This window comes from Rana temporaria, chromosome 8 (assembly GCF_905171775.1).
Source record: "Rana temporaria chromosome 8, aRanTem1.1, whole genome shotgun sequence".
Classification (NCBI taxonomy): Eukaryota; Metazoa; Chordata; class Amphibia; order Anura; family Ranidae; genus Rana; species Rana temporaria.
The window spans coordinates 64,778,861-64,798,238 of record NC_053496.1 but is presented as its reverse complement, the minus strand read 5'-3'; the positions used below and the strand labels follow the sequence as shown (position 1 = coordinate 64,798,238).

At 40.0% G+C, this 19,378-nt stretch overlaps 1 protein-coding gene across 4 annotated transcripts in view; it reads right to left on the bottom strand.

Annotated features, from left to right (window-relative positions):
* Positions 1-203: 203 nt before the first annotated feature.
* The window catches only part of BTRC (beta-transducin repeat containing E3 ubiquitin protein ligase), a 280,494-nt gene continuing 261,319 nt past the window's right edge, over positions 204-19,378 (bottom strand). For all 4 annotated transcript variants that reach the window (XM_040361921.1, XM_040361922.1, XM_040361923.1 and 1 more), the window contains 4 exons: positions 13,748-13,858; positions 8,237-8,315; positions 3,725-3,919; positions 204-1,225 (listed from right to left, as the gene is read on the bottom strand). In XM_040361921.1, the coding sequence (XP_040217855.1) occupies positions 3,758-3,919; positions 8,237-8,315; positions 13,748-13,858 (352 nt within the window). In that variant the 3' untranslated portion in view covers positions 204-1,225; positions 3,725-3,757. The remainder of the gene's footprint in view (positions 1,226-3,724; positions 3,920-8,236; positions 8,316-13,747; positions 13,859-19,378) is intronic.

Sequence of the window (19,378 nt, the reverse complement as noted above, 5' to 3'; positions counted from 1 at the left end):
TCCCAGTGGACCAGTGCAAAATGTCTAACCAAATTTGTGCCAACCAGCCGAAAAAAAGCATTATCTATAGCTAGCATTGTAGCAAATTCCTTCCAAAAAATAAATAAAAATGAGGCAGCTGCAAAAATGCAGTAAACAACAAGAGTTTAAAATCATAGACATGAAACCAAAAAGGTATTCATCACTGCTTTTTAGCTAGCCCCTTTTTTTAGTGATGGTTTTATATTAGTATATTACACTGTATTATTTATTGAATCTGTGAAAACATAAAAATAGATGGGTCAAGGTTGTGACAAGCTTGATGCTGCTTTTGTAGTGACTAACAGAACAATTACAAACAAATCATGATTCATAAATGGAGACCATGCAAACCACTCAAGCAAATAAGTAAAAAAATAAAATAAAAATCCTTCACTAATAGTACAAATGAACACACATACACCTAAAAGTGTTTTCCCCCTATGCAATAATAAAATGTCTAATTCATTTATTTCATTTTGTTACGCTAAAGTTTTAATGACCCATACATAACTTTACAGGAATCTACAACACTTGATTTGTTACAATGCAAAAAATAAAATAAAAGTGAACATACCAGCGAACATCAAAGAATAAAAAAATGAAATAAAAATAATAATTTAAAAAAAAAGGCAAAATATGTTTTCCATGCTTACTATGGTAAAATGTTTTCATTCACTACGGGGGCTTGTAACTTATATTTTTTGAAAGGAAAAGAAAAAAAATTCCCGTTCATCGTTATAAGTATTTGCAAAAGTTCATCAAATTTCCAAATATAACCACATCTGAAAGCAGCGTGAGCATGGGACACAGTGGAAATTGTTCTTTTGCTTAAAGCAAAGCAACTGACATTCTGGCAAGACAATTAAATATATTTAAAGAGTCTTTGTTTCCGACACTGCAACAGTTTGTTAAAAGTAACCACTGTCACCGACACATGAGTGTGCTAGCCCCAGCTATGTAATATTCAGCAAACCCCTGTAGCAATAAAGGAGTTAAAAAAAAAAAAAAAAAAAACTTCTGATAGCAGCTCTCCAGCAGTCTGCTGCACATGTTGGCTAGGGCTGCTTCCAGTTGTCTGATTGCATCATCCAGGGTGTGTCAAGACAAAAGGGCTCTCTCCTTTTCATCAAATACTGGTCAAGTAAAAAGTTTATATTCCCGGCATTCACAGGCGATTCAGTTATCAGATTTTTCAAATAAAGTCCTGCATTAAATAAAAGGAAAAATAAAATAAAAAAATGAATGGACTGCCAGAAAGCAAACCACATAACCTTTAATTATACAATACAGACAGAAGCAAAGTCAAAGAAAGCAGTAGGAAACTACAGAATTTAGGTAAGACCATTAGTTAGATAGTTTAAAATATTCTGGGGTTCACGTTTTCAAAAACACTCAGTTTTCTCTTCAGGAACACTTGAAGAGAATAAAATCGTGTTTTCAAAGACTCGCACACCCAAATGAAACTTGGTTAATGTGCATTTACTCCTTTGTCATGCTCCTCTGGCATACACTCAGGATACAAAGATGTAGGGTCTGTGACACATTGTCTCATAGTGATATTTCAACTGACATTTAAAGTGGTTGTAAACCCTATTACATCACTTTTACCTACAGGTAAGCCTATAACAAAGCTTACCTGTATGTACCTTGAATATCTCCTAAACTTGCACAGTTTAGGAGATATTCAGTATATGCACTGCTGCCGACGTCATCGGCGCATGCACACGGGCCGCTGGTGTCGTTTCTTCAAAAGTCGTGCCATGACTGGCGGCTCCCACGCGCAATCACAGCGCCAAAGCCACAAACCCGGAAGTAACTACAGTGGAGATGTCTGTGCTGTACTCGAAGGGCCAACGCTGATCCAAGGTAAGTATTTCATAATGAGCTAGTATGCGATGCATGCTAGCGCATTATGCCTTTGTCTGGTAGGGTTTTTTTTTTTTTGAGGTTTACAATCTCTTTAAGCCCTGGCTCACACTGGGCTGCGGGAGTGAAGCCGTGCGAGTTCAGCTGAACTTGCACGATTTCACTTCCGCCGGCAGTCCCGATTTCGGCCGCGATTTAAGAGACATCTGTGCAGGCTTCTGCACAGATGTCTATGTAAATCACGGCCCAAAATCGCAAAAAGTAGTACAGGAACTACTTTTTGAAATCGGTGCAGCGCCGCAGATGCGGCGTCGCACCGATTAGGACAGTGTCATTGCCAACAATTGGCGGCATTTGAGATGCGATTTCACATGTGAAATCGCATCTCAAATTGAAGGAAATCGTACCCAGTGTGAACCTGGGCTAAAGAGCTTTATGTATTGGTTACAATAAAAGGGGCATTGCTTTAATTGAGGGAAACCTGTGACGGCAGCAGCAACCTTTACATTATAAAAAAAATAAATTGCTGAGAATTTTAATAAGCAGTCTCAAAGACGCAGTGTAAACTTGGTGACTACAACTCTGTCATGACAGCAAACAAAATGTAACCATAATTTAAGTGCACAATTCGCCTGTATTTTTTTTTGACAATTCCTACTCTGGGTTGGAACATCAATAATGTATCAGTTATAAATTATCAGTGTTCCAGTTGATTGATCCTGCTGTGAAACTTGTTTTTGCGATAGCTCCATACTTACTTTTTTTGGAACCTGTAAAGCACATTGCACCAGCAAATCAGCAGACCACTGGTGCCATGCATGTCTTCTTCAGATCTATAAGTGTATCTGTGTACCCATACATCCCGTATGGGCAGGCAAATAAAATCTGACTCCATGTACACAGCACCGTAGTAGTTTATTGACAAAGGATGTTGAGGCTTGTAGTTCATTTACACACAGAGCTGTGCAAAGGAATAAAGAGGCTGTGTGGGCAGAGCACCGCTGAAATTAGTGACAGCTAGTATGGGGAACTTCTCCCCGTACTGCTGCCACAGGTAGGGCGGGCATTGAGCACATGTTACATGTTCCACCCTAAAAACGGGTGGAACATGTAACATGTTCCCAAAGGTGAACTTATCCTTTAAGACAGTATCGGGAATATTAATTTGCTTATCCTATTCTACCACCATAAACATGCATGCTTGGTTGCTTCAGGCAGGCATGCTTAGGTCACAACTGTTTTTAGATAAAAAAAACAAACAAACACGCCTGAACAACCATTTACCCAACATATATGGATAGCTTGAAACAATTGATCATTAACACTGCAAAGTATAAATGTTCCCAACCAATACTAAACATCTGTATAGACGTCAATAATCTTTAGGCTGGTTTCACATGGGCATATCCGTAGTCTACAAACGCCTGCTCAGAAGGGGGATGAGCCCGCTGAGCAGGCGGATGACAGGTCCCTGTCTGCTCCACCATGCAGACACAGCCCCGCTGTTCTCTATGGGGCTGTCAGATGGAAACGACCACCTTGCCCATTTCCATCCGACTGACATGGGATCCAATTTTTTTAGCAGACAAGATCGGATAATGGAGGGTGTCAGCAGATCCACAACTCCATAGAAGAGACTGGAAAGTTTGGCGGACCTGATCGGAAGCCCAGAGTGAAACTACCCTTACAGAGGAATCCCTCCCATTTTGTGTTCGTCAGTTTGAAAATGAAACATGGGAAAATGAAACATGGGAAAAAGACAAAACATGGCTTTGCGAATGTATACTTTAAAATATGTGATAAGATCAGCTATGGCTGCATAAGATACAGGGCTTACCTGTGCAATTTGTGAGGTACTAGTTAGTGTTATTTATCTGGAGATGTAGGTATATGTTCTAGAAGGTGAACGAGTGGACTCCGAATGTGCCGCTGGGTCATTTAGAAAATCCCAGATGAGGATAGTGTCATCGTGAGAACTGCTGACTATCTGGAATTCATCAAACTGCAGTCGGAATACTCTTCCTGAATGTTCCTGATAACAAACATCAAAAACACAGTCAAACTCTAATATGACAAACACTAGAAAGGAAAACCCTGCAGACTATAGACTTCAGTTAGCATCATAGTTAAACAACCTAAAGCGACATCAATTTTCAGCAGTGAACTGTAGAAATGTTGGCCACAGACTTCAGAGGGGTGTGAGACATACAAGTTAAACCTGATAAATCTCCAGAGTGCTGCAGAATGTTCCATATACTTGTTGTCGGACTCTGGCAAGCAAATATGTTTATGTCAATGTAAACAGAAGAGAGGAGAGGCGAGAGGATGCTACCATCACCGGCTTTTGGAGGGGGCAAAAGCAACTGGCATAGATTTTCTACAATGAGAACTGCTTTGTTACACTTCAACATTGATATTTAAGGCCACGTACAGATTGGTCAACGGCAATGTTTATAGGTACCATAACAGTAAGAAAAGTTCTGACCGGTTACTAGACATACTTTCACTCTTTAAAAGGACCCAGTAAACTTAGTGTACAGTTTAAGAAGTTTACAAAAAAATAAAACACACACTTAGCAAATAGCTTTATTGTGGGGGAATGACTGGTCAGGGAAATTCAACAAATACAACAGCCAACATCTACTAAGATCTGAAGATGCACAAAGACAGAGACATCTTGTGCAGAACTTAGATAATTATATAATATATAGATAGAACACCAAAAATGATATCATAAAGTGATGTAAATACATAACAAAAATTGTTCATATAGAAGTCAATCTTAACTAGTGATAGTCCTTCGTGATCTATAGTTCGCTCTGGACCACTCCAACAAAGTTCTTCAATGTGTGCTACCACTAATCCAATGCACTCACCAAAAGGTATTGATGCACAGGTCATAGGCAGCAAACTGGGCTCAAAGTTATCTCCAGATATAATGATGTAACCATGGGGACAGACTCCCAGGAGTGATAGCCTTCTGGAGATGACATCATAAGGTCAATAGCCTTTGAGAAAAGCAGATGGATGGCTGCCGCTTTTCACATGCACCTGTCAATCGAACTGCAAGGATCCTTTGATTTTTGCAACTGGAATTTTCTGTATGCGGGTAAATGATTGTGTGAAGGAGGCCTAAGGTTGGATTCACACTGGTACGACATACGCTCCGACTTTGGGAGCTCAGGATGAGGGTAAATCAATGCTACCAGACGAGAACAGTCTTTAACTGGTCTGACACAAGTCTGCCCGACTTTGAAAAAGGTTCCTGTAGTACTTTGGTCCAACTTTGGTCCTACTTCAGCCCATTGAACATCATTGAAGTCGGATCCTTGTCCTAACCATTCGACATTGTGATTACAGCAGCAGTAAAAGGAATTTATGTCACACTGGGATTGTTTTGATTGGTCAAAGGACAAGTCAGACAATCTCAAAGTCGGAGCAAAATCTTATCTTGTTTATTCAAGTCAGATGGAAGTAGGACTGATGTAGGACTGATGTCGCAGGGCAAAGTAGAAGGACAGTCATACAACAGTGGTGTCGTACCAGTGTGAACCCGGCCTAAATCTATTTTTCTGTAAGAATGGCATACAGTTTTATCAATAATTATTTTTTGTGTTACAAAGTTTCTTACCCTGAGGTCTGCCAGTTACGGCACTTACTACTGCAGATGGACAACGCTAAGCAGCTGTCTTACAATTAGCAGTAGTGTTGTCAGTCTATGTGAGCTCCTTCGGTTGGTCCATGGGCTGCCTATCTGATATGATCTGAAGGAGCACTGTTCCTGATTGAGAGACAGTGCCGTTACACCGTCAGTCTGTAACAGGGAGTGCGGTTACTGATAGGATTTCCAGGTAAGAAACTTTGCAACAAAAAACTATTTGGTCAGGAAAACTATATACAGTAAGACAAGATACCAAAAATTATCCGCCTCCGTATGCTCAGCGGGGATCGCTCCGTGGATCCCCGCTGAGCCGGCGGATGACAGGGCGGTCCCCGCACACTAGGGAGATTGGATGAAAACGGACCGTATGTCCGTGTTCATCCAATCCGCTCTGCAGACGGTAGAAAAAATAGTGTTTTCTTCCGTCTGCAAAATCGGATCTTTGCGGAGGCGGACGAGATCGGGTGTCAGCGGATGTTCATCCGCTGACACCCGCAATCTCATAAGGACCAATGTATGTCCCTTTTTCATCCGCAAACGGATGGATGAAAAAGAGGACATACGGTCTGCACGTGTATAAGGGGCCTTAAAATTTATATAAACTTCAATTGTATAGAGGAACCACGATAGTTACCATACATAAAAGATTAAATTTTGGCAGAAATACATAAGAGGGCCGTGATGAGTGTCAGATCACAGCCATCTCTATCATCAGTTGCATCAATAGCTGACTGTTTTAAGTGCATTGTCCACTTATTGGGATCCGTCAACTACATCGCTCACTGCGATTATTAGTCAGAAGAGTCATCTCTCTGTAGGAAAATTTCTTTTATGTCAGTTAGCTTTAATTTTGCAACTTTTAAAGGTTATGCATTACTCTAAAATAAAAATCAAGTGGTAATTTAGGTTTACTGGCCCTTTAAAACAGCGTGCAACAGTCATCACATTACCACACTAATTCAGCCAGACATTATAATGTCTTATAGAAAGCAAAGAGAAGACAAATGAGTCTGCAATCAACATCCATGAACTATGAACCTTCTCCTACTGCTTGCAATTTGAACAGAAGCTATAGGAGGCTATTCCGTTCCTGGTACTAAGCCAAGATTAATTTTGGATGGCCATAATGGTAGTGCTCTCAATTCTGATCTCCTGTGGTCACAACCATACACAAACCACAGCTCCGATTCTTTTAAGTGTGCTTCTATTTAACAGGCCGCAGTGAAATTTTGCCAAGAGGGAAAATAATGGTGCCTGGATGAGACCGCAATTACACAGATCTTGTTTCACATCAACTTCGCTAACAAATTGAAAGGCTTATTCTTGATGCTGGATACTAAACATCTGAAGTGCCGTCTTTTTCAGGTTATGTGTATTCCTAATTTACTGGCTGGCACATCTTAAAAGGTACACTGACCTAAAATATTTTAAACATGCAAAAGTAAAAAACGTAATCTATGTTCCTTAAATGTACACCATATACCCATTATTTCCTTCCCTGTTGCGGGCCTCCTGATTAGTGAAATTGCTTCACATATTAACAGTTGGGTCCTAAGATAGGTGTCAGGAGTGCCAATAGCAGCTCCTGTAAAAAAAAAAAAAAAGCCTGCTGACATAGGGCCGGATTCAGGTAGATCCACGCATTGTTACGGCTGCGCAGTGTATCGTATTTACGCTACGCCGCCGTAGATCAGAGAGGTAAGTGCTGTATTCACAAAACACTTGCCTTCTAAGTTACGGCAGCGTAGCGTAAATGGGGCCGGCATAAGCGCGCCTAATTCAAATGAGGATCAGGGCGTGTGTTTTATGTTAATTTTTGGTGACCCGACGTGATTGACGTTTTTCCCGAACGGCGCATTCGCCGTCTGTGGAATTTCCCGTGGGTCGTGGGTCGCGCTCCCGTGACCCGGTCTGAAGCTCCCAAAAATGTGTCAAAATTGTCCGAAGTGTCCGCCATTATGTCGCAGTCACGAAAAAAAATCGCTGATCACCGCCATTAGTAGTAAAAATGCAATAAAACTATCCCCTATTTTGTAAACGCTATACATTTTGCGCAAACCAACCGATAAACGCTTATTGCGATTTTTTTTACCAAAAATAGGTAGAAGAATACGTATCAGCCTAAACTAAGGAAAACATTTTTTTTTATATATTTTTGGGGGATATTTATTATAGCAAAAAGTAAAAAATATTGCATTTTTTTCAAAATTGTCGCTCTATTTTTGTTTATAGCGCAAAAAATAAAAACCGCAGAGTTGATTAAATACCACCAAAAGAAAGCTCTATTTGTGGGAAAAAAAGGACGCCAATTTTGTTTGGGAGCCACGTCGCACGACCACGTAATTGTCAGTTAAAGCGACGCAGTGCCGAATCGCAAAAAGGGGCAAGGTCCTTTAGCTTCATTTTAGTCCGGGTCTTAAGTGGTTAATAACAAAACTGTGGATTGGGGTGGCAAGTGTTGGGTTTTTTATTTATTTTTGCAAAAATGTAATTACTAATTGTATTCCTATTAGCAGTATGTAAAAGCTGGTAGAATTTCCCAGAAGACTGCAAAGATGCCCTTATAATCTGTAGAGGAGGGTCATTTTCATGTGTTCAATAACCAAGATACTCTTGTGCTATATAAAACAACTGCGTTTAAATACCTTGGTTCTGAGCAAAAGGCACAACAAATCTCTGTGTACTTACCACAAGTGTCCGCAGACAAAGTGTCCCTGCGGGAGCACGAGGATCTAAAGCAGCCACAAGGTCCCACACTTTAATTTTCCTGCAAGCCAAAGAGTAAGTTATAGATGGCTCACAACAGGAAGAGACAATGCAATAAAACCAGCTTTGTTTTTCACAAATAAAATGTTAAAGTAATAAACAATATGTAAGTAATGCAGTCAAAGCTATTTAATAAGGCAGCGCAAAGTGCAATGGTTTCAACTGGAAAATAAAATCAGACGGGATCTTGCATTAAAGTTAACCTGTCAGCAATTAAAGTCTTAACAGTAAAAGCCACGTCTAAGAATCCGCATTTTATTCATTTTCCTCTGTTTGTCTCCTATGATCCTTAATTCCAGCAATGTCAATAAGGCGAGTATGAATATGTATTGATTATTTCACACTATCTTACATTCTCCTGTGCTTTTCATCCCTTTTCTTTTTTTTTTTTTCACTCCACAGATCTTTTAGAATGCTATTAGAAAGATCAAATGAGACAAGTAATTTAAAAAAAAAATATTAGAATTTTTTGTATACTTACCAGAAGTGGCTGTTACTAGGCAGATCTCCTTAATCTACCACTTTCTTGTCCGCGGTGGGTCTTATTTCTTCTCCTCGTTGCGCTGCCTCCTGCGAAATGGGGAGCGGTGTCTTCTGGGACTTTGTGTCTGTCCCAGGAGACATTTGCCCATTCACATAGCGCCGCCGGGCAGTGAAGCCGCAACGCTTCACTTCCCGATTCCCTCACCGAGGATGGCAGCGGGGCAGCCGAGACCCGATCGATTGCTTGGCTTTGGCTGCTGACATTGCAGGAACCCTGGACAGGTAAGCGTCCCTATTAACAGAGTTGGTAGCTGCTGACTTTATTTTTAATTTTTTTTTAATCTGGACCTCTGCTTTAAGGGTGCTGTAGGGAGCACACATTTTGAACCATAGATTTGTAAACGGGCTGCAACAGCCATGATCCTTTGTAGTCTAATGTAACACGTCTCCCATTACTGACTGCCTCCTAAAGCATGTTCCAGTCTTGAGCAGCTCCTATTTTATGTTCAGTCTCTGTAACATTACACTCTTTGAATATTATGTGCACCCCTTTGGTGATGTCACCTGAACATCCCTATAGTAAGTTGACCGCAAGTGTACTAGACAGTGAATCAACCCATTCATATATATGACATCACCAGCTCTTGTGACATTTGCCAGAATACCAATGATATCTTAGGATACGTTCACCTTTAAAAAAATAAAAGCAGATTTTTGCGGGTAAAAAAAAAAAATGTATACTTGGAGTCTGGAAAGCATCGCACCCACGAACCTGCAGATCACAGGTGCTATAAAACACTCCTGTGGACTTTCCAGTGTATCTGTCTGCTAATACCTCATATGGGCAGGCAGATACACACTGACAGGAAGAGACAATGAACTAAAATAATGCTCAACAGCGATGTGGTATTTCATTGAGAACTAGAAGCCGACAGCTGCAAAGGCTGTCGAGACTTGTAGTTTCCCATTCACATGAGACTGTGAATGAATGACGTGGTTGGGAGGACGGAGCCCCATACGGCCACATTATTTTCTAATAGTGAGAGTGGGCACCGTGAGAATATGCCTGCCCACCTAGTTTTGTCACAAGGACATCATCTGAGGGTGGAGCCAAGTGCCGTTCATCACTTTTTTTATACCCGTGGCAAATACTTTATACTCGCCGGCTTACATGTCTCCGGCGAGTATAAAGTATTTGCCACTGCATGTGGCTGGAGGTCACATCCCGATCCACTGATTCCTCATCACAATGGGTCATGAAGCATATAAGATATCTGCACTACAAAATCTTTACTTCCCGTTCTGCTCAGCAGTAGGTCACTGTGCGCCTTGTCGTTATAATTATTGACTGGGCAGCGGTGTACAACGAACCGCCTATAATGAGGGCTTCGCTCGCGGGTATAAAGTAGTGATGAACGGCACTTGGCTCCACCCTCAGATGATGTCCTTGTGACGAAACTAGTCAGGGCGGAACCAAGTGAAGCAGGTGGAACGTCAGATGGCATCATTGATCGCCCCCCTCCTCGCAGCTAGACCAGCAGTGAGTGGTAGGAGAAGCCGACAGCTTGATGCTAGCACTGACGCGGGTATTTTTGTGATACATGCCGATAAAAAGTTTACTTCATGTGAGTGTATTGGATGATGTTTTTATTGGGAGATTAAAAGTTTGAAACAGGATCACGCTATGTGTTTGTTTCCTGTGTCTCTTTCTATGGTTGAACCCTGTTTAAATCAGAGAAGCTGATCGGAGATCGTGGCTGAGATTGTACTGCTGACACGCTGATATATTTTCGCTCTAGGTTAAGAGGATACTCAAGAGGGGGTCTCTCTTCACACATCCCCCTCTAATTTCTACGAGCACACGCGTGGAGGTGTTTTTCTCTTGCATCCAACGTCTCATCTTGGGTTTAATTGGACTCTGCTTTGAAAAAGGCTTTTTTATCCCAGTCTTTGCATCAAAGATTGACACTATTATATAAGGACTTTTTAACCAGAGACACTGTTTGAAATTTGTTGAAAGTTTTAAATTTTGTTTTCTGCATAGCGCTGCCTGGTTAATTTTGATCCACTTTCTGACACACAATTGTTGGCCGACAATTTTAAAGCATGCTATCGCACATTTGTCCGTGGAAAATCCGACAATTGTCCGATGGAGCATACAAACGGTCGGATTTTCCGACAACAGCCTGTCATCACACAATTCCCATTGGATAATCCGATCGTGTGTACAAGGCTTAAAAGTCTCACACGTGTGGTATTGCCATATTGAGGAGGAGCAGCAGAATGTATTTTGGGGTGTAAGTTGTGGTATGCATACAGGGCCGCCATCAGGAGGGTACAGGCAGTACACCTGTAAGGGGCCCGGATGGCAACCCCCCCTTTTTTTTTATATATATATTTTTTTTATATTAAAAAAAAAAAAAATTGTAAGGCGTCTGGAGGTCCCCAGGGGCCTATATATTTTTTATTTATTTTTTATTAAAGGGCCCAGAGGTTTATTTTTTTTTATTTTTATTAAAGGGCCCATAGGTCCCCAGGGTCCCAGATGGCAACCCCCCTTTTTTGTAATTTATTTTTATAAATTTTTTTTTTAAATTTATATATATATATATAAATTTATTTTTTATTAAAGGGCCCAGAAGTCCCCGGATGGCAACCCCCCCCTTTTTTTGTTTTTATATATAAATATATATATATATATATATATATATATATATATATATATATATATATATATATATATAATTTTTTTTTTATTAAAGGGCCCAGAGGTCCCCCTTCTTTTTTATATATATTTTTCTTTTTGTAAAGGCCCCCCCGCTTCTCAATTAGCGGGGGCAGCCCCGCTTCTCAATTAGTGGTGGCAGCACCCCCCTCCCCCCAGTTCTCTGCTCCAGGGGGCCCATGCCTGAAGCTGTGTAAGGGGCCTCATAATTCCTGATGGCAGCCCTGTATGCGAGAAATAACTTATGACAATTTTGTGAAAAAAAAAAAAAATCGTCATTTTGCAAAGAATTGTGGGAAAAAAACGACAACTTCAAAAAACTCACCATGCCTCTTACTAAATACCTTGGAATGGAAATGGGTCATTTGGGGGGTATTCCTGGCTTGTTATTGTCTCAAAAATTAGAAAGGCCATCAGTACTTCAGATGTGATCAATTTTCAGAGATTGGCACCATAGGTTGTAGACTCTCTAACTTTCACAAAGACCAAATAATATACACGGATTTGGGTTATTTTTACCAAAGATATGTAGCAGTATAAATTTTGGCCAAAATGTATAAAGAAAAATGACTAAATTTGCAAAATTTTATAAAAACAAAAATGCCAGAGGTGATAAAATACCACCAAAAGAAAGCTCTATTTGTGTGAAAAAAAAGGACAAACATTTAATATGGGTACAGTGTTGCATAATTGAGTAATTGTCATTCAAAGTGTGAGAATGCTGAAATCTAAAAATTGGTCTGGTTAGGAAGGGGGTTTAAGTGCCCAATGGGCAAGTGGTTACGGAATAAAAAAGGCCTGACCCATCACAAGTCAACTTCAGTCTTTAAACTGGGTAAGGAATTTTCAAATCATAAGATGACAGCTCCATTTTGCGTGTCTATGCAGTTCCCTGTACATTGAACACCCACTCATATGATATGGCTGTGAAACATGACATTGAACCCAAATGCCCGATATCCTGGACTCTGCAGCCTGTGTATCAACTGACCCAGAAAACTCGGTGTGTGCACAATAGCAGCAGTGTTTGTCATGTGCAAGGGTGTAACAAGCTGCAGTGTTCACAAAGAGTCATGTGATGAAACATGAGTGAGCACTGCTGTCAAACAACTGATGCTAATTAGAGCAGGGCCTTTAATAACGAAGCCCCGTGGTGAACAGATCAGGAGTAGATTTTGATAAATGCTTTGGCTAATGAAACATGCCTCAGCTTCCTTACAACAGAATGAAAAATACGAATATTTCTGCCACGCAATTTTAAAATTAAGCAAGACAAATAGCTTGAGAACAGGTGATGTTAATTAATGGAGAATTTAATGGCACCCAATATAGAAACATATTCTTTGTATTCTAATTCCTATGAAAGGAATCTTTCATATTCAACTTTCCCCAGCATTGCTTTACTTACTTAGAAAAGCAGTTCATGTTCTTAAAGGGCAACCCGACCCAAAAGAGCCAAATATTCAGATAAGACTGGCATATAGAATTTATTTACCTGTTGAGATTTGTACAAAGCACTCTTGCGATTCTTATGCTTTGCAAGGCATAACGAGGGTGATTTTTTTTTTAGAACCTGCCATTCTGTAGTCCTTCTTTCTATTGGGTCCACATGAAAGCTTTGTTAACCTGGTGATGCCACACTGGATCTCTCGTTTGTACTGTTTTTAGCAGCGAGGCACTTAAGAGTTTAAAATGCAAAACCCCACTAAGGAAAGGTTTATTTATAGCGTTGGAATAATGTTACATAGCTGACCACTTCTTCAGATCAGGCAGCATAATTCAATAAAGTGATTAGGTGTTTTTATTGTACTAAAGAAAACTTTTCACTTTTCCATTTTAATCTTTCTTGAGCTCCTCAGTACTAGGACCATTATAAAAAAAGGGTCCTGAACCCTCAACAGGGCATGGTATATTTTGGATACTGATACATCGCATTTAGACCCTTTTCACACTAAAACTCGGCTATTTTTACACACTACTGTGTGTTTTACTTAATTCTCCAGAGCATTATTTGTTTTTGAAGGTCATCTGCGGAGCACATTCTGTTCTAAGGTTTCTATTGGTGCTTTTACAGCTCTTTGTAATAAAAGGAACACATTACCCTTGGGCTTTAACTCCTACCCTATGATTATTCTACTCTTATCTCCTAATAAAGATACATTTGAGAACGAAGGTCCTCGCCTAATAAAGATACATTTAGATAAAAAAATTGAGAACAAACGTACCCGTCGTATGCTCCACTGACTATTCTCTTGTTGTCAAAACGGATGCATCGCACTAGTTCTTCATGCCCTTCCAGAACTCGTAAACATGCTCCACACTCAATATCCCATAGCCTGAAAGAGAAGAAAACATCCACATGAAATCTAAAAAAATAGTCATCCTAAAGTCTTCACCTAAAAGGTCAGAGTATCTAAAAACGGACATTGTAGTGTAGAGAAAGAGATGCCAGCGTAGATAACCCACCAGATAACCCACCAGCTTATTTTACCAAAGTCAGTTATGAAAAAACATATCACTGTCCATTCAAAACTGAATTATGAATACATAAAAATGAATAAAAAAATTGAAAGAAGAAAAGTGTCATTTTCAGCCAATGTAAAATGCGTGAAGGTTAAAAAAAAAATTAAGCATTTACAACCACATTAATTACCCCACTTGATAAACTCCAACTTCACCTTGACAGATATTACTTCCACGAATAGGATTGTTTATTGTAAGGCTAAAAAATCTAATGGCCTCAATACTAAGATGAAGTGTTAGCAAGCATCCTTTGTTGGGGTCCGGAAAGTACCCTAGATGATTAACATTGAAAAGATGGCAATCTTCTCGCTTTGCCATTTACCTATAAAAATGACCATACAGAAGCCAAGCCCTCACTCAGGATAACTACGTAAGAGATCCATCCCACCTTCCTTGAATTTACACACTACTGGGACCCACAGCAAAGTATTACCCAGACTGGTCAATTAAAGTGTTGCAGAACCAAGAAAAGTTTTATACCCTTTTGTCAATCAAAAACTTAATGATCACCAAATGGTCACAAAGAATTTTCAACACTATAGAACAGCATTACAGCAGAGTGGCTAAGTGCTTAAAACTTCTGCCTAGCAGCACTAGGGTAGTCGGTTTGAATCCCAAACACGGCACTACCTGTTCTCTCTGTGCATGTATGGGTTTCTTCCATGTATTCTGGTTTCTTCCTACACTCCAAAGACATGCTGTTATATGGCTAATTGTCTCCTGTCTAAATTGGCCTTAGTATGTGTATGTATAATTGTGAGTTAGGGACCTTAGATTGTGAGCTTCTTGACGGCAGGGACTGATGTGAATGTACAATATGACAATTAAAAGGATGTGAAGTGCTGCGTAAATTGACAGCGCTATAAAAGTACCTATAACAAATAAAATTACTAAACCATGTACAGTAATTTTTTTTATATAAAAGTTGTAATTTAACAAGAACCCTATTTTTATGTACCCCCTGAAATATCTACATGTATTACTAGTACCCTTCAACTATGCATGTTTCCAGAGAATATATTACATTTTTAAACTAAAATACTTGGTCAGTTTTGTTTTATACAGTGCATCCAGAAAGTATTCACAGCGTTACTTTTTCCACATTTTGTTGTGTTACAGTTTTATTTCAATGGATTACATTTATTATTTTCCTCAAAATTCTACAAACAACACCCCATAATAACAATGTGAAAGAAGTCTGTTTGAAATATTTGCACATTTATAAAGATTTTTTTTTTTACATGTACATAAGTATTAACAGCCTTTGTCATGACACTCATGCCCCGTACACACGTCCGGTTTTCCCGCTGGAAAAAATGCGATGAGAGCTTTTCGTCGGGAATCCCGACCATGTGTATGCTCCATCGGATGGTTTTCCACAGAAAAACTGCTAAAAAATAAATAAATAAAAAAAAAAAAAAGAGAACAGGATCTCTTTTTTCCCCCGTCAGGAAAAAATCCTAGCGGGAAAACCGTTCGTCTGTATGCTTTTCCGACAATAAAAAAAAGCTTGCATGCGCGGAAACAATTCGACGCATCCTCGGAAGCATAGAACTTAATTCTGTCGGCTCGTCGTAGTCTTTTACTTCACCATGTTCATGGCAGTCAAAAGTTCACCAGACTTTTGTGTGACCATGTGTATGCAAGGCAGGCTTGAGAGGAATTCCGTCGGGAAAACCATCATTTTTTTCCGACAGGAAAACCGCTCGTGTGTACGGGGCATTAGAATTGAGCTAAAGTGCATCCTGTTTCCACTGATCATACTGATCCACAACTTGATTGAAGTCCATCTGTGGTAAATTCAGTTGATTGGACATGATTTGGAAAGGCCACCCCTGGTCTATATACGGTCCAACAGTTAACAGCGAATGTCACAGCACAAACCAAGCCATGAAGTCCAAGGAATTGTCTGTAGACCTTTGAGACAGGATTGTATTAAGGCACAGATCTGGGGAAGGGGAGAGAAACATTTCTGCACCATTGAAGATACCAATGTGTACAGTGGCCTCCATCATCTATAAATGTTAGACATTTGGAACCACCAGGACCCTTCCTAGAGCAGGCCGCCCAGCCAAACTGAGCGATCGTGGGGAGAAGGGCCTTAGTCAGGGAGGCTACCAAGAATGCAATGGTCACTCAGACAGAGCTCCAGCGTTTCTTTGTGAAGAAAGGAGAACCTTCCAGTAGAACAACCATCTCTGCAGCACTCCACTAATCAGGCCTGTATGGTAGAGTGGACAGAAGCCACTCCTCACTTAAAGCAGTGTTTCTCAATTCCAGTCCTCAGGCCCCCCCAACACGTCAGGTTTTCAGGATTTCCCTCAGATGAAAAGGCTGTGGTGATTACTAAGGCAGTGAAACTGATCAAATCACCTGTGCAAAATAATGGAAATCCTGAAAACCTGACCTGTTGGGGGGGCCTGAGGACTGGAATTGAGAAACACTGACTTAAAGGAACATGATCTGGTGTTTGCCAAAAGGGCACCTGAAAGACTCTCAGACCATGAGAAACAAAATTCTCTGGTCCGATGAAACAAAGATAAAACTTTTTGGCCTGAATGGCAAGTGTCATGTCTGGAGGAAACCAGGCAACGCTCATCACCTGGCAAATACCATCTCTACAGTGAAGCATGGTGGTGACAGCGTTAGCAGCAGGAACTGGGAGACTAGTCAGGATCAAGGGAAAGATGAATGCAGCAATGTACAGATGGCATCCACTCATGGATCCTACTAAAAGAATACTGCATCATTTTAAAGCCATTGTATCAAATTTTTGAGGACTCATTAATGACTGGAATAGTACCACTGGATTGGTTTAGGGCCAATGTTGTGCCTATATTTAAAAAGAGAACAAAGTCCTTACCAGGTAACTATAGACCTGTTAGTTTAATTTCTATAGTTGGGAAGATACTGGATAGTTTAATAAAAGATCACATAGATGAGTTCTTGCTGGAAAAAAATATTTTAAGCAACAGACAGCATGGATTCATGAAATAAATCAGATTTCTTTGTATTAAAAGGTGAAACCTTGGACAGAGGCGTGGCTGTGGACATGGTATACTTGGCTTGTGTGTAAGGTAAAGTCTACAGGATTGGAAATATCAGTTTGTAAATGGATAGAAAACTGGCTAAAAGACAACATTTAGAGAGTAGTGGTTAATGACTCTTACTCTGAATGGTCTAAGGTGATCAGTGGTTGGACCCTTACTTTTTAATATCTTTATAAAATTATATTGGGTCTGGGATTAAAAGTAACATTTCTGTCTTTGCAGATGACACCAAGCTATGCAGTGGAATATCGTCCTTACAGGATGTCTCCAACTTACAAGCTGACCTCAATGCTCTGTATAATTTGGCGACTATGTGGCAGATGAGGTTTAATGTAGATAAATGTAAAGTTATGCACTTGGGGGCTAAGAATATGCATGCATCATACATACTAGGGGAAGTACAACTGGGGGGATCTGTAGTAGAGAAGAATCTGGGAGTTTTGGTTATTAATAAACTCAATAATGGCATGCAATGCCAAGCTGTGGTTTCCAAAGCGAGAAAAGTCCTTTCTTGTATAAGAGAGGTATGGACTCCAGAGAGAGAGATATAATTTTGCCCCTGTACAAATCATTAGTAAGACCTCATCTGGAATATGCAGTTCAGTTTTGGGCACCAGTTCACAAAAAGGATAATCGGGTGACTAGAGAAAGTGCAGAGAAGGGCAACCAAACTGATAAGAGGCATGGAGAAACTCAGCTATGCGGAAAGATTAGAGGAACTGAATTATTTCTCTCTTAAAAAGAGGAGATTAAGGGGGGGGGGGGCTATGATAAACATGTACAAATATATAAGGGGTCAATTTGGTGAACTTGGTGCTGAGCTAAGTCACTTTACGGTCAACACAGAAAACAAGGGGGCACTCTTTACGCCTAGAGGAAAAGAGATTTCATCTCCAAATACGGAAAGGTTTCTTCACAGTAAGAGCAGTGAAATGTGGAATAGACTCCCTCCAGAGGTGGTTCTGGCCAGCTCAATAGATTGCTTTTAGAAAGGCCTGTATTCATTCCCAAACGTACATAATATAACTGGGTACTGACATCTGTGGGCGTATTTTGTCCGGGGAAGGTCCGGTTGCCTCTCGGAGGACTGGGGGGGGGGGGGGTGGAATATTTTCCCCTGCTGTGGTGTGCTGGATAATGCTTTGCTGTTTTTTTTTGCCTTCCTCTGGACCAACTGTGGATTTAGGATTGTGTAGATGGGATTGTATGATATTATTTATTTATTTTTATGGTTGGGCTTGTATCTTTTTTTCAACCTAACTATGTAACAATCCTTGATAAAAACCTGCTCCAGGGCACTCTGGACCTCAGACTGGAACGAAGGTTCATCTTCCAACAGGACAACAACCCTAAGCACACAGCCAAGATAACAAAGGAGTGGATATAAAACAGACTGTATCTGAAAATGGCTGTGCACCGAAACTCCCCATCCAACCTGATGGGACTTGAGAGGTTTTTCCAAAGAAGGAGGAGAGAAACTGCCCAAAAACTAAGGCTGTAATTGGTGCCAAAGGTGCTTCAACAAAATATTGCGCAGAGACTGTCAATACTTATGTACACGTGTTTTTTTTGTTTGTTTTTTTATAAATTTGCAAAGATTTTAAACGAATATCTTTCACGTTGTCATTATGGGGAATTATATGTAGAATTTTGAAGAAAATAATGAATTTAATCTATTTTGAAATAAGGATGTAATGTAACAAAAAGTGAAGCGCTGTGAATACTTTCCGGATGCACTGTATACAGTATATGTTAATCAATGCCAATTTAAATGTTCGCACAGTTACTTTTATCATGGATAACCCTTGGGTATGAGCCACCGGTGAGAGTGTACTAAGAAATATCTGAGCAATAACTATCCCTTCAGATATTCAGAAGAACTTGCTACCCAATCATTGTTAACCCTACACAATCCAACAAGCGACACTAGAATTTGTCAGATCACTTGCCCTCTTTGGGCCACACATGGTCCCCCTATGACAAGGTCAGAACCAAATACCCAATTTGTATTTAACCACTTCAATACCAGGCACTTATACACCTTCCTGCCCAAGCCAATTTTCAGCGTTCAGCGCTGTCACAATTTGAATGACAATTGCGCGGTAATGCTTCACTGTACCCAAACAATTTTTTTTATCATTTTGTTCCCACAAATAGAGCTTTCTTTTGGTGGTATTTGATCACCTCTGGGATTTTTTTTTGAGCAACAAATAAAAAAAGAGCGAAAATTTTGAATAAAAACAACGTTTTTCTTTGTTTGTTATTTTTTTTGGCAAAAAAGTA